The sequence below is a fragment of the Tauraco erythrolophus genome, chromosome 1, assembly GCF_009769465.1.
Source record: "Tauraco erythrolophus isolate bTauEry1 chromosome 1, bTauEry1.pri, whole genome shotgun sequence".
Taxonomy (NCBI): Eukaryota; Metazoa; Chordata; class Aves; order Musophagiformes; family Musophagidae; genus Tauraco; species Tauraco erythrolophus.
The window spans coordinates 77,791,466-77,806,950 of NC_141465.1; the positions used below are offsets into that span (position 1 = coordinate 77,791,466).

Sequence of the window (15,485 nt, forward strand, 5' to 3'; positions counted from 1 at the left end):
TGGCGAGCTACTTCACACGCTGACCTGCACAGAGAATGGCTGTTTTGCCCAGGACCGAACCCATTTCGGAAGCAGTTGCGATGATGCGCTGCAGTCAGTATGATGCGTGTGACACCGTTCCCGTAAGCAACTGACATCCTGAATTGGTAAATAACCCATTTATTTTTTTCAAGAAAGCAACATAAGCTCATGATTTCCAGGTATAAACTTTACAATACCAACATCAATCTTAAAATATTATACAATAAAATTTACATCAATATGTAAAAAGCTGCAAGTTAAATGTTTAAAAAGTCGTTCTCTTAGTGGTAACTACATTGGGGTTGGGGCGGGGGGGAAATCACTCCGCAGGAAACGTACAAAATAATTTTTAAAACGCTTTGAATCTCCCAACAGTACAATTAAACGTAAGCGTTCTTGTCAAAGTGCTTTGGTGGGGTTTTGTCTGGGATACTGTTGTGGACTTTTGTACGAGAAGACATCACAGATGTGGCTCCATTATATGCATACCCCCTCCTGAAAAGAAAAGAGGATTGACAATTTACAGCTCATCCCACAGTCAGGTAACATCTCTGTATCCAAGCGTCACCGCAATATCAAACTAGAGGCAATGTATAGGAACGTACCTATACATTTCAGGGGAGAGGGCAGGGAACACCTTCCTTGCCTCTGTGGTCTCATTCTGGTTTGACACCTCCCCTTCAGCATCTCTCTTTGCAATTCACTTCTTTATAAACTTGTATCCCATGTCCTCACCCAAGTAAATTAGGACCCAATTATGAAATATTTAGGCTGTGGCAGATCCGAGGTGAACAGTTGCTCCCTCCAGCTGTGCCTCTTTGCTGTCATCCCTCTTCTGCTTCTGGAGATCCCCCTGCCACCACTGCTGCTCTTAACCTCTCTCGCTTTTGATCTGATGATTTCAGATTAAATAACATTGTCTATTCACAGCTATAACGTGACCTGAGCACTCTTCCTACACCTGTGAACATATTTCCTTCCAGCTGTAGTAAATTTATCACGTATATATAACACAAGTATTTGTTCTGAGTCAATAGCTTTTCTTGATTACATTCATGAACACAGCATTATCCTTGAATCCTATTATTTTCTTTTATCTGCACAATCTTTTTCTGAACCTCACTACAAAGTGTTTTGGAAAAGTGATCAACCCACAAACGTATAGCAGGTACAAATGAGCCAGTACTGATTTCTTTCAATAAGTACAACTTGTGTTTTACCTTGGAGAGTGACTGTTTTCAGCTATTGAGAAGCAGAATATACTGCCACCAATTATGCAGAGTGAAGCTCCAGCCCATCCAATGAACAAAGCTGCTCCTAATTCATACCTACAGGAAATTAATAAATGGGTTTAACAACAAAAAGCATGAATTTAACAGGTTTTTTTAATAATAAAAGAACTAAATTTTTTTTCTTCCTGAATATCTTTCCCTTGACACACACATTATTCATTGCAATTTCAGCAGCTCTGCCGTTCACCCGTGTTCTTTTCATTATTTCCGTCTTACTTGGGAGGCAAACTCTGTCCCTGTGAACACTTGGGCAATGCTCATCTCCCCGCACAGCCCGCCAGGGTGCCCGGCTTTTCCACATCTCCTGGACTGCTCGGCTGTGGAGGTTCCATGATTCTTTGACACATTCACAGCGCACAGCTCCTGTCCTCTTGGACCATTTCAGGTTCATTCCTGCAGGCTCTCAAGCAGGACTTGGGCTTTCACTGAGCCAGCACTACAGCTGCTGCCTACAACTCTCCTTAACTCTCCCTTTTGGCTCCCAGGATCTCCCTCCCTCCCTATCCATGCTCCAGCCTGCTTAAAACATGAGGTTTTTATACATATATATAATATGCATAAGCAATATGTAGACAAACACATGTGCAATATATGCATATACATACACAGATGTATCTGATATATGCATAGATGTGCACATACACACACACATATGCAGATGTACATGTGTGTACACACGCACACGTGCACGTGCCAACAACTTTCCGCTTCTCTAGTCCCTGTGGCTGGATTCAGGCTGGAAGACATTGCTGCCCTCCGAGCCCTTGGGCACTGCTGCAGGTGACCAGTGGTGGTCTCCTCTGCCACCCCAGGGCAGTCACCATTTGTTTGCAGCCAAAAATTGCTCAGGTTGACTTCAAGAGGATGTGGTGGTGCTTTAAGATCACTGCCACACAAGGGTAAATCCAAGTTTCCAAAACAACAGTAGCAAATGAAGGAAAAGAAGGGCACAGGGAAGACATTCCTTTCCTCCCTCTGCCTGAACTCAGAGCCCATAACCTGAGCTCTGAAGCCTCAAGACGAGTGGCAAGCTATGGGTGCCGCTTCTCTGCGCCACTCCCCAGCTCTTTGCCCAAGGTGCCGCTCTCTCCAACACTTTCAGGATGACCCGCATTAGACCACAGGCGCAACAGTCTCGGGTGTCTCGTATTCCTCATTACCAGGACACCGTCTTCTGCTCCTTCTTCTCTGCTCCAGTTGCTCCTTGAGGAAACCTCTATCTCCTTCTGACTGCTAGGATCCTGTGTTCAAAACACAGGCTCCTGTCCCACATCCAGCCGCAGTTATTGGGCAGGTGGCTGTGCCATTTAAGCCTTTCTCAGTAAGTTTTTTTTATTTATTGTAAGCTCTGGTGAGGCAAGAGGCAGCTGAATCAAAGCCTCTGCTTGTTATAATGCCTGTACAACTGAAAGACTGTGCAGTTGATTCCACGTGAACAGATCTTAATTTAACATGAGCTGAAATACATAACTGAAAACACCTCTAAGCTGTTCTACAAAACTCATCTTCACAAAGATGACACTGTGGAAACATTCAAAAATTGCCAGTGAGCCTGGGCACCCAGAAAATGATGTAGCGACATCTATAACAGGTCACAAGGGGCCAAACACTGGCTGAAGAATCAAAAAATCACTTCTCCATGTTTTCTTGAGATTCCACCCAGAGGTAAAGCACAGACTTTTTTTTAAAAGTCACACAGAGAGAAAAAGCCACACTTAGGATATCAGTGTTAGATGCTATGGGCACCCAGGTTCAAGTCATTTCTGATTTGGGGACTTATTGCCAAAAAGGGTTGTATAGCTCAGAGGTAGGACACTCAGTGAGGGCTTGTGCCTGACTCTTCAGATGGCCTCGCTAGTGCTCTAATTTCTAGACTGCTTTTTCATTTTTTGGTCACACAATCCTAAGCAGAGTTCTTATTTATCATCCCTTCCTAAAAAAGGATCAGATTTCCTCAAACATTTTCCATAGCCAGTGTGGGACTTAGGCACCCAACCTCCAAATTAAGCTGCTGGAAACCACAGCTCAGCTGCCTTTCACCCTGGCAAACTCTTCACCCAGCCCCGTTTGACTTTGAAATCTGCCAAATATGTAAAGCTTTAATTCTAACTCACATTTCCAACCATGTGTTACCATTTTCACAAGACTTCAGCAGATTTCTGTCTATTTGAGGACAGGGGATTCTCTGATTAGAAGCAGATCTCTACATCAGAGCTCGTCATCTAGGATCCCATTAGAGTCAACACACAAGAAATACACACAAAGTTCACTTCTAAAATATGAATCGCACCCTCGAGGCACCTCTTTGAATGAGCTGTGAAGGCAGAGCAAAGTGCCTAACTCCGAACTGAGGTTAGCCCCACTCTGGGGATCCCTCCATCCCTGCAGGCACTGCCAGAGCACACCTAAGATACGTGGATCAGGGTCCAGCTCCCCACAAAAGTCGGTGCAGACCACTGTGGTGCTGGAGAACACAGCTGGACCAAGACCCAGGAAGGCTTTGCTGGAACAGCTTACTCACCAAGACCACTTGCCTAGAAAGTGGGAAACACAAGTTCGTTTCCACATTTCCATCTAATGACATTAAACAGTTGGCCAGAGGCTACCAGGAGAGATATAAGAAGACCAATTGCCATCTCCTCTCCTGAAGCTCTTCAGTTGTACAGAAAAGAAATCAAGATTATGTTGGGTTCAACCAGGTAGAAAGGGGTTATATGAATGCTGCCTGCTAGTTGGGAAAGAAGATACGGGGTCTGGCCTTTGTTCTTGGGATTGTTGTATTTTTTAAACAACATTTGTTACGATGACTTGTAGGGACAGATTGCACATATGGACCCTTCTCGGGTGACCAACACACTGCTAGGTTAATGAGTTGCAGAGATGACCTAATTGGTCTTTCCTCCACATCTTTAAACAGATAAAAGACTCTTTGAGTTGCACTGGTGCTTATGAGGAAAATTTAAAATTTTCAGTTGCATATCAACCTGCGTATGACTCCCTGGATTTTATCCAATCCATCTTTTCAGCATTTAAGAAGCCAACCTTAACCTCCCATCAAAATCCAGTCTGTAAAAAAACCTTACCACATGAAAAAACCCTTACATGTATTGGTACCTCCAGAAAAAAAAAAAAAAGAAAAAAAAAAAAGGAGAAGCATGGCCAGCAGGTTGAGGGAGGGGATTCTGCCCCTCTACTCTGCTCTTATGAGACCCCACCTGGAATACCGCATTCAGCTCTGGAGTCCCCAGCACAAGAAGGACATGGAGCTGCTGGAGCAGGTCCAGAGGAGGGCCACAAAAATGACCCAAGGGCTGGAGAACCTCTGCTATGGAGACAGGCTGAGAGAGTTGGGGCTGTTCAGCCTGGAGAAGAGAAGGCTCCAGGGTGATCTTATTGCAGCCTTCCAGTACTTAAAGGGGGCCTACAGGAAAGCTCGAGAGGGACTTTTTACAAGGGCGTGTAGTGACAGGACAAGGGGCAATGGCTTTAAACCGAAAGAGGGGAGATTTAGATTATATATAAGGAAGAAATTCTTCACTCTGCGGGTGGTGAGGCACTGGAACAGGTTGCCCAGAGAAGCTGTGAATGCCCCATCCCTGGAAGTGTTCAAGGCCAGGTTGGATGAGGCTTTGAGCAACCTGGTGTAGTGGAGGGTGTCCCTGCCTGGGTATGTGCAGAAAAATGAAATCCATCCTGACTGCAAGCACCAAAGCATCCCGTGCTGTCCCCAAGACTCTGCACGTGTTATTACGTAGAGCCAAGCCATTCCTTTGGAGCTGTTTCAAATTGGCAATGCAAAATATCGCATCAGGGCATAAAGTGCCGCCTAAGATTTCTAACTAAGGCAGGTTTTAGGGTGTCCCCATGGTGCCTGTCATTCCTCAGTTAGGTCCATAAATTCACAGCAGAAGTCTCTTGGCCAACAGCTTTAGGCAGGTGTCTGATTCATCCTATACCTCAGGGCACCTCTTCCAAATGCAGGAGGTTGGAGAGAAATTCTGACGGCTGAGATGACGCTAAACATCTCCTGTCATTCGTTTTCCATTAACAATATTTCAAGCCTGTCTTTGACACCACCAGAATAACTTCAGAAGAGAAATGCGCAGGAAAAGGTGAAGGGTTAAAACCCAAAGCGGCACCCTCTCTCCGTGAAGAGCCAATGCCAAATTTCCATCATATACCCACAAAGCACGTGAAACGCTTCTGCAACGCATGCCAAAAGTAAGAGTTCAGAGAAGGCAACAAAACAGATTACTCCAACGTATTTTACACTGGTTGAGAGAGGAAGGAGTTGAATGCCACCATTGGCTTAATCTGCCACAAATATGAGCTACACCAGGTGCAACTCAAATTACAACTTCTGGCTTTCCTCTCTGCCTTTATCTTTGCAGTCGCAATTATGTGTGCATGCAGTTGAGCTATGCCAGTTGTTCAGGAAAAAGGTAATTTCTGCAGAGGATGATTTACTGCCTTTATTTCAATATTCAAACTGAACTTCTCATTTGCTCGCAGTAAAATTCCACTGTGAGGTCTGCCTGCTTTTTTGCAACAGAACAGTGTAGAAATACAGTGTAGGAAAGGGAATTCTGGCAACGATCATGGTATTTTTCACTAGGAACAGTAAGCCTGATGAATAATTAACTTCTGGTTATACAGCCAGGCTCCATTTTCTTGACAGTACCTCACATCTTTGTTTCTTTTGGAGGCATTTGGATCCTGTCCTCACCATATAAAACAAACAGGAACTATAGCAGAATTATGGAGGAAACTAATATGAACTTGCTTTGAAGAAGCAGTGTCGGCCCTACCACAAACGTGGATCCAGTTACCATTATTTATTCAGACTATTTTCTTTCTATCAAGACAAAACAGAACACCTTAGAGTTCCTTACTGAGCCCTTACTCAGGTCTCAGGGAAGTTTATACTCAATGCTTGACATATTCTGGAATCACCACCAAGAAAACTTTGAAATTCTTGTCTTTAAAGATAACTTTACATTAGATAAGAAACCAAAACAATAAAGTCTAGGATGGTATAATTTACAGCCAATGTTTTCAGATTTGGTGGATAAGGTGTGAATCCAAAATACCAGCACTGGTTCCTGAATTGCTGCCTTTGTAGGTCCTGAGAACTTATGCAGCTTTACAGGGAGTCCTTAAGAGATGCTCATTATTTCTGGTATGGATCCTGCAATTCTGTAAACACTCCCTTAAAATTTAATTACACATACAGTCAAAGCATTTATGTTAGTGCCTATACGATCATGAGTTACGATAAGGTTTATGATCCAAATTTCAGCCATCTGGATTTGAAAATCTGCTAGCAAAATGTCCACAGAGCCTGCTGAAACCTCTCTTCAAGAGGAGCCAAGGTCGTGCACTGCTCAAAACCTTTATGGAAACCACCTTCTATCAAAAGCTTAAGGATATAATTTTCTTCCTTTCCTATCGAACGATGCGCCTAATGAGAGCCTCTGTCTTGTGAAATCCTTTTGCTGAGTCTCTGACACAAACACAAGCTTCACTCCTGATTAACCCCATCTGCTCTGCAGCAAGTGGGGCAGAACCCTGCCGAGCTGCAATAAGCCTGGGCACAAAGATTACCGAGCGACCACTCTACGGGGAGGTGTTGGGTCGTTAAATTTCAGCACACGGTTACTACAGTTGGGAAATATGATTAAATAAAACTGCAGCCCACCCTCCTTCTCTGCCCAGCAGGAGAAGCCCCTGCTCTCTGTTTAAATGGGTTCTGGTGCACAGAATGAAACTTAAGGTCTACTTCTTTAAAAGATTTATGGGTATAGGGAAGTACTTACTTTTGTGCAACAAAAGAAGGATCAAAGAACTCAGACGTAATCCTGTTTGCATACAGGGAACAACTAGTCATAGAGCACAACCCTGAAAAGCATAAGACAAACCATTCAGTGGAGCCAACAGAAGAGCTTTGGGCCTGACCCTGAAGCCAAGGAAGTCACGGAGAATTGTGCGCGGATTTCTGCGGAAAAGAAGCAGCTCTGATACGACTTCAAACACTCAAACTTAGAGAAATAAGATATATTTACCAGAGAGTATGAAAATCAGTCCAGCTAAACAAGCTATTTTTGCTTTAGTCTGATCGGAGCCTCCGACTTTTGTGCACTTCATCCCAACCAGTCCAAAAATGGCACCGAAGAAGCCCAGGCAGACGGCGGAGATCATCAGTCCTCTGCAGGCCTGGATGTAGCCTGCGGTGAGAAAGAGCAAGAGAGAACTTCTGAGAACTGAGAGCACAACAGGTTTCACTGTAGCTCATCTCCGTCTGTGCAGCATTAAGCATTCACTATTGCCAGCTGAATCAGATCCTGGCTGGAGTAATGTCACCTTACCATGGAGTGTATTTCCCTAGGTGACATATGCCCTTCACAGGGTACCGTCACATGAGCCCAGCTCATAAGAAACATACTGTGGTATCCAGGGCCGCAAAATATAATCCTGTGGCATCAGGTATGGTATCTGCAAGAAGTTGTACTCATGAGGTTTTGAAGAGCAACAACACATAGCCTGTGCAGCTGCTGTCACAGGTTGCACAGCCACTCTGTGCACACAAAGCAAGTCTTACATGTCAGGCTCGTCGTGCATGTGTCACAGATGCAATACCACTGGCAGCAGATTGGCAGCACTGAACCTGGCTGTGGTCCTGAGCCTGCCTGTACAAGCCAACGATTTGATTTGGATCCAAGAAGGCCCTCATTCTGCAAGGAAGTAGAATCATAGAATGGTTTGGGTTTGAAAGGACCTTAAAGATGATCTAGTTCCAACACTACTGCCATAAGTAGAGACATCTTCCACTAGATCAGATTGCTCAAAGCCTCATCCAACCTCCAGGGATGGGGCATCCACAACTTCTCTGGGCAACCTGTTCCAGTGCCTCACCACCCTCAGAGTGAAGAATTTCTTCCTTATATCTAATCTAAATCTGCCCTCTTTCAGTTTAAAGCCATTGCCCCTTGTCCTATCACTACACATCCTTGTAAAAAGTCCCTCTCCAGCCTTCCTGTAGGCCCCCTTTAGGTACTATAAAGCTGCTAGAAGGTCTCCCCAGAGCCTTCTCTTCTCCAGGCTGAACAACCCCAGCTCTCTCAGCCTCTCTTCATAGGAGAGGTGCTCCAGCCCAGGATACAATGTGGACTGCCAGCACACATTGCCAGCTCATGTTGAGCTTCTCATCAACCAACACTCCCAAGTCCTTCTCCTGCAGGCTGTTCTCAATCCATGCTCCGCCCAGCCTGTCGTTGTTCTTGGGATTGCCTCGACCCAGGCACAAGACCTTGTACTTGGCCTTTTTAAACTTCACAAGGTTCACATAAGCCCACCTCTCAAGTCTGTCAAGGTCCCTCTGGATGGCATCCCTTCCTTCTAGCATGTTAACCACACCACACAGTCGGTGTCATCAGCAAACTTGATGAGGGTGCACTCAATCCCATGTGCTTAGTTTCATGGACAGCAGTAACCCTTTGAGATAAAACAAACTACTGCCATATTGAAGCCTGGACAAATGTGGCTGGCTTTAGCCACCTACAATTTTGCTGTGCTGGCTGAGGCTGCTCTGAGCTGGACCTCCCTAGGGCAGGGCCTTTCAGCAGGACAACAGGTTGCGTGGCCGCTTGTCCCTTCCGAGGATATCTTGTAATTGAAAGACTGTGATAATCTTCTGTCACTGTTGACAGGGCGGAACACTGCAATCTTACACAGCTGAATAACCATCACAAGATGTTTTTCTTCATAACCTGTTGTTACATCTAATTTGAAATGAAAATGCGCTTCCACTATTAGGGTATTCATTCTTTTCGCTTTGATCTCCAGTGGGTTCAAATGTTGAGAACTAAACCATGTTTTCATTGCCTATTACACCAAATTTTATATAATAACAAAAAAAATCCCAGCAACCCTCCACGGAAGTCTTTAATATATAGGAAAATAATATATTAAAACAGGAAGAGGAGATTTCATGAAAACAGAAGGCAGTAGATTCAAAACAAAAAGTGCGCTTGCTCATGTAACAACGTGAATTCCACAACGAAAGCTGTGGAATTCCTTGCACAGGCACCAGAAATCCATCCACAGGACATGTGGATGCTTAAAGGTTTACTGAGATTCAAAAAGAGACTGGATACACTCATTAAAGAGACATCTGTGTCTGGCTGGCAGGTCCTTGAGCTGCAGATGGCTATCACTGATGCGCGGCCGCCTTCTGCTCGCCTTACTGCCACCCACTTCAGCTACTGCTGGAGGCACATCAGCTCCAGGATGAACACTCTGTGTTTGAACAGTATTTTTAAAAACCCCATTGATTCACAGCTTTGAGCAATGAGCAGCACACAAGAAGCAATTTGTACCACGTAACACTCCGTTTTATCAGTCCTACTGAATTTAGGTGCTGTGCTGCACATCTGCGAACACAACCTACTGCCATTTATGTACATGTTGACACGTGTACAGACTTCTTTCATTTGCAACGTGCTTCTGTAGCCCACCTGCTAAAGAAATGCAACAGTTCATGCAACAATAGTTAACTGTTGTACGCCCTTCATGTTGGTATAGAATCATAGAATCATAGAATGGTTAGGGCTGGAAGGGACCTTCAAAGGTCATCTAGTCCAACCCCCCTGCAAGGAACAGGGATATCTCCAACTAGATCAGGTTGCTCAGGGCCTTACAGAGAGTGATTTGTTGAAGTGTCTATTGTTACAATTAGGTATGTTAAGTCTGAACTAGAAGATAGACTCCTATGGTAGAAGGATGAGCTGCCCTCTGGAGAAACCTCCTTTTCTCCATTCATGATAAAGGAAGCAGCACGCCTAGGATGACTCACAGCCAACAGCCAGAGTGTGGTCACCCAAAACCGGGTGAGATGACCACCCTTCTCATCCAACCGGGCAGAGTAAAACTTCCTCCACAATGACTTAAAACCATATCCCCAAAACGTTCAGTTCAGACGCGGGTGGTAGGTACACCTGTGCTTTTGAGTCAGACCCCCTGTTCTTACTCCTTTTTATTCACTCGGACAAAACCCAAGTGATGTCAGTAGGAAAAGGGCTTTATGAAGATTTCAAAAGGTGTTTCTTAGTTATAAAACCCAAGTCTGAAGAAAGCAGTCTTGCTTTGTTAATTTTCACTATAGGCATGGAAAAGTTGACTGTTGCTATTTCTGATGGTATGTAATGTATTTCTTGAGGCACACAGGTAAAGCTGGAGATGAAGACTGGCGAGGAAGCTATTATTTTTGACAGGTCCAATTTATTGACACTGTTAGTAGCTAATTGACACATTAAAGTGCTGAACCATGAACATATTTACCCAGAGGTCCTCTAAACTTTTATTTATGTCTGAGCCTCCTAGGAGAAACAGTAAATATTACCCCAACCAAAATAACCAGCATATGCTAGGAAGCACAGGGCTGAAATTCAGCCGTTCCTGAAGGTCAATGCACAGTTTTAGAATAGGTAGAGGGTAGTGAGACAACAAGAAATAATTAACTCACTCACCCAGAAATCATTTTCAATTATAAACAGCATGAGCTGGAGGACTGCTCAGTTCCGCTGAATGAATAACCATCCTCACTAAATATTTCACCGAATTGGGCAGGCCAGCCACAGTGAGACTTGTTTCAGTTCACCACAGCAATCATCCAACTGGTACACATTTTAAAACAAAATATATGAAAAAAAAATCACCATCTACACCGGTAATGTGGAAGAGCTGAAGACTCTGTTAGTCCCACTCAGTTGACTGCAGCATTAAGAAGAATGAAAGGGTAAAAACAACCTTTTCACCAAATTCAGCCTCCTGTTGCTTGGACCCTATGTTAAAACTATGTACAGCATTTGGCTGTAAGAGTAATTAAACTTTTTCTTCACTACCTGGAAAGCAACGACATTACATTGTTTACCAAGGCTTATAATGCAGAGAAGTGTGAGGGGAAGCTGCCTATTTCTTCACACTCCTCCACTCAAGAAAAAAGACTGACCCCTTTCCAAATATTTGTCTGCACTTGCACCAACTCCTGTAGAAAGCTTGCCATGTACACGTTGACCATCCAAATGAAGCTCCCAAGCAACAAAAAGCTGTATGTTTTAAACAGACAAGTGGACAAACATGTATTACTCATAAAGTCATGTTTAGCAGCATTCCAAGAGAAACCTATTTCAAGGAGGTTTTTTTTTTTTAAAAAAAAAAACCACAAATGTGTTTTGTCTTGCATTCAAATTAATCTTGTTAGATCTTCACCTTTCTTGCCTCACTGCTCTCATGCTTGCCTCTCACAAAGAGTTAGGAAGAATTCATATATTCATATCATATGACACTCAGAACAAAAACATATGCAAAGTTCTGGTGACTGTCACTTTCACAATAAATGCCTCCGGTGGCATGTTGTAGGCTGCATCACGTGAAGTATGAGAGGTTGCCTTACAGATACAGCACAGATTCCTTCTAAAAGTACACACCCATTGCTTTTGTATGTTTTTCCAAGCTCTAATACCCTCTTTTAGCTCGTAAGTAAATTTTTGTTCAGCTCTGTTCTTGCAAAAGGTCATCAGATCCATCGCTGGAAACACTGTAACTGATACGTCCTCTTTTAGGGAGGTGGTGTCATCACTAAGTTTCCACCTATGACCAGTAGCGCACAAAAGTAAACCCAAGAGGACTGTAAGTCCCACAGACAGCAAGTATAGTTTTGCTTGCACGTGGAACGTGGGGCTGAGCCATAAGGAGGGCTGGCCAAACTGATTTCTTGTACAGGAATGCATAAAGGTGGAAGGGCATAACATGCAATTTTCTCTGGTGGCCACTCGTGTGGAGTGATGGCCTGAAAGCCATTGGGGCAGCCCTGCTGCTGTGTCACCCTACGGCAATCCAGGGGGCACGGTCCAAGATCATTCCATGCTGCAAACCAACACAAGGGTAACGGAGAACTATATTTAGATCACTCCTGACCCGAACTGACATTTCTTCTGAAGAAGGAAGGACTTCTGCACCCCACAGGAGTGCCCTGGCAACCAGCACGGTGATACCCCGATTTCTTTCCCCCTTGTTTTGCCTCTGAAACTCTGGTGGACCTGAGAGGCCTCTCCAGACAAGAAGTCCAGCAAAACTCAGAGGTTTCCAGTTTGACAAAAAACCATTTCCAAAGCAGAGGAACTGCTCTTCGAGGAAAATTCTCTCCAGTTCCATGAGGAAGGAGTGGAGTGGAGTGGAGTGGAGTGGAGTGGAGTGGAGTGGAGTGGAGTGGAGTGGAGTGGAGTGGAGTGGAGCCACCTTTCCCTGGGACAACAAAAAGCATTCTAGTGATTTGCCAGTCCCGCCCAATCATTTTGAGGAGAGCAACACATTATCCCTACGTGTATCTTGATGGGGTTACCGTTTCTTCTCACAAACACTTCAGAGAAAACGGGAAGCCAGATCTGCCCTTTTTATTGTCTTCTCAGTCCCCCACCTGTGGATGGAGTGAGGAAGCTCCCATGTTCCCAGTCACAAGGAATGGGATCCAGCATAGCCACATAAGGCTGCGCAACAAAGAGGAAGGGAGAGACTACCTGAGGGCCGAGGCAGATTCAGCTACACGCTGACATACGAATCCTTCTAAGCTATGCGTGACACACCGCAACCCCGAAGTATGCTCCTGCACCGGGGAAGGGCTAGGGTGAAAAGGGGACGTACACACCCACTGTCAGGTGCTAATGGGTTCCCAGCAGAGTCCGTAACCGCAAGGAGAGGAGTCAGGGCTAGGCTAGCTACTGAAAGCATCTCTGGTTGTGGTGGCTGCCCCTCTGCCCCATCCCAGCTCTCCTCATCTGTGCCATGGGGGTTACGCTACTCTCTCGAGCCTGCCTTTCATTTGCATTGTGCCTGGATACCAGGATCTGGCTCCATAGTATTTAGAGATGTTCTCGAGAAACACTGAAGCCAAGAACCTTCCACTTCTGATGAACAGTCTGGCCAGGAGGATGGGATGAGGCCCTTCCAGATGCACATTTTGGATTCACTTCTGTCCAAGATGAGTTAGTACCCTGATGGATGTTTCACTGTGCAGGAGGTGCCTCAGAAACTCATTCCTTGGGCAAGCGGAACATGTTACCCAGCACAAAAGATTTCAAGGCACAGGAGTTTGGAGGAAGAGGTGGTAAGGACTTTGCTGTCAAATTTCTTCTTCTTTTTGTAATTTTAAATGTTCTCAATTCTGCACACTTTGTTTGTAACTACGCTTTTCTTACTCTGAAAACAGTTTAACCCAGAACCAAAAGAACAGCTAAACAACAGATTCAGTGGAACCACTGGCTTTCACTCCGTGTCCACCTGCACAGACCACAGCTCCTTGCCCAAGCCTGGAAACCCTGTTCTCAGCAGCTACACTTGGTCACAGGGTGACTGATGCCAACAGAAGCCATTCAGCTTCCCATCCCTTCTGAGGGACCAGCAAACCCCTCTGCTATCATGGGGCTGGGTCAAAAGGCCTGGGGAACGGTACTTCTCTATCCAAGGGAAGTATCCCACAATAGCAATGCTTAAGGGTTGCCTGCGTTACCACTTTTTAGTATCTTGACCTCTTCCAGTCCTTTGTACATACAGAGGTTAAAGGTTTTATTATTATTAGCTTCATGGTAATATTAATCCTTATTACAATAATGTTAATCTCTGTTAGTGATTCGATTAACAGATTTTCTTTTCCTTCTAAACAAACCTTTCACACCAAAATCCACTCTCAGACTCCAGTGCAAGGCAAGGGAGTGTCTGGACAGACCATGGACAGTCGACCCGATTTTTTGGGAGTATCCAAGCCACTGAGACCCTGTATGGTTTATTTCTTCATGACCATAACAACTTGGGAAAGGTGCCATCATTTTAAGAACCTTTCCCTCTTTCTTTGCAGTCACTCCCAGAGGCTACAAACCAATGCCATCTGCACTTCCACTGCTTCTATTTGCCATAATTGGCGTGGATTTATCAAGTAAAAGTTTAATCGTGAAGATTTCCTTAAGTGACCCAGTTTCCTAGTAGGGCTGCCTTAAAGGGCAAAAATGTTTCCCCTTAAAGGGAAGAAACTCAACACCAACTCAGCCTCTGGTTTCACGCACTACAGCCAAACTCTCGGCCTTGCTTCAAAATAACACCTCCCTACAACGAAGCCCAGCTACGCATCGCTTTTGCATACCTTTGCATCCCTCACTGCCCCAAGCTTTTACACTGTCATTTATCAATGAAGCAATTACCACCGAGTTAATAACCACTCTAGCAGAAAAAGCAAAGGAACATTAATTAAAACAAAATGACGCAAAGGCTTGTTCTTCTCCACCGACCGTTGCACGGTTGGAGAAATGATAAAAAAAGAGGAATGCCACGACAGCCGGAAAAGAAATCGGCAAGAAAAATCTGCCTGCGTTCTTCTTGTGTCAAATTCACACGTACAGAGTCTTCTCATGCAGGAAAAAAAAAAAAAAGGTAGCGACAGCGAAAGAGGCCAAAGCGGACACTTTGGCACCAAACGCAATTCCAATCAGTGGGTTTTAGGGGAAAAAAAAGCCAAACATTTCCATGGGTGTGCACAAAGAGTGCAGTGCCACCTGCTACGGGACACGAGGGCACTCGTCCATGAACTCCTGTGGGAGCCACCTCTGCCGGGTCCCCGCTGCCCACCCCACCACCTCCCGGGCCCGCTCAGAGGGTCCCGACCGCCCCCCCGTCACTGCCCACCAGCTCCGCCTGAGTGCAACGTCGGCTCTGGGGCCGGCTCTGGGAGAAGCCCCAGAGTCTCCGACTCCCGCAGACCGGCATGAGCAGCAGGACATAGGGGGTGTGGGGTGGGATGGGGGTCTGCGGGAGCCTGACCGTCCAGCGCCAGCATGGATGGGAAGTCCTTGCAGTTGGAGACACCGGTGGAGTCGGTCACACAGGTCTTCCAGAGGTTGGCCCAGAAGGTAGCGGTGGTGATGACTGTGCCGTCGATGGTGGACACTTTCCAGTAATCGGTGGGTAGCGTGGAAGAGACCAGCACCCAGCCCGAGATGGTCAGCAAGAAGGCGATGATCTCCGCTGACGTGCTCGCCATGGAGCCGGCAGCGAGGCCAGCGGGCGGGCTTGCAGCGGGGCAGGCAGGCGGCGCGGAGCCGCAAAAGGCGCCGGCAACCAGAGAGCGGA

General features: G+C 45.5%; 1 protein-coding gene across 2 annotated transcripts; it reads right to left on the reverse strand.

The window, feature by feature from the left end:
• Positions 1-401: 401 nt before the first annotated feature.
• CLDN10 (claudin 10) lies at positions 402-15,396 on the reverse strand. 2 transcript variants are annotated; one of them, XM_086611313.1, is made up of 6 exons: positions 15,177-15,396; positions 14,503-14,577; positions 7,376-7,537; positions 7,130-7,211; positions 1,242-1,349; positions 402-516 (listed from the first exon to the last, which is right to left on the reverse strand). In XM_086611313.1, exons 1-6 carry the CDS (start codon positions 15,394-15,396, stop codon positions 402-404), a joined length of 762 nt encoding a protein of 253 aa, XP_086467439.1. The 2 variants fall into 2 exon arrangements, with proteins under 2 accessions (XP_086467439.1, XP_086467447.1); XM_086611321.1 differs by lacking the exon at positions 14,503-14,577.
• Between the last annotated feature and the right edge of the window lie 89 nt (positions 15,397-15,485).

Bases quoted from the DNA above. Each gene is read 5' to 3' on its own strand.
- CLDN10 (XM_086611313.1), bottom strand. From the start codon at position 15,396: ATGGCGAGCACGTCAGCGGAGATCATCGCCTTCTTGCTGACCATCTCG. The intron at 7,212-7,375 runs GTAAATATATCT...TATGCTTTTCAG, and splicing joins ACTGATTTTCATACTCTCTG to GGTTGTGCTCTATGACTAGT. The intron at 1,350-7,129 runs GTAAGTACTTCC...AATTTCCTGTAG, and splicing joins CCTTCTTTTGTTGCACAAAA to GTATGAATTAGGAGCAGCTT.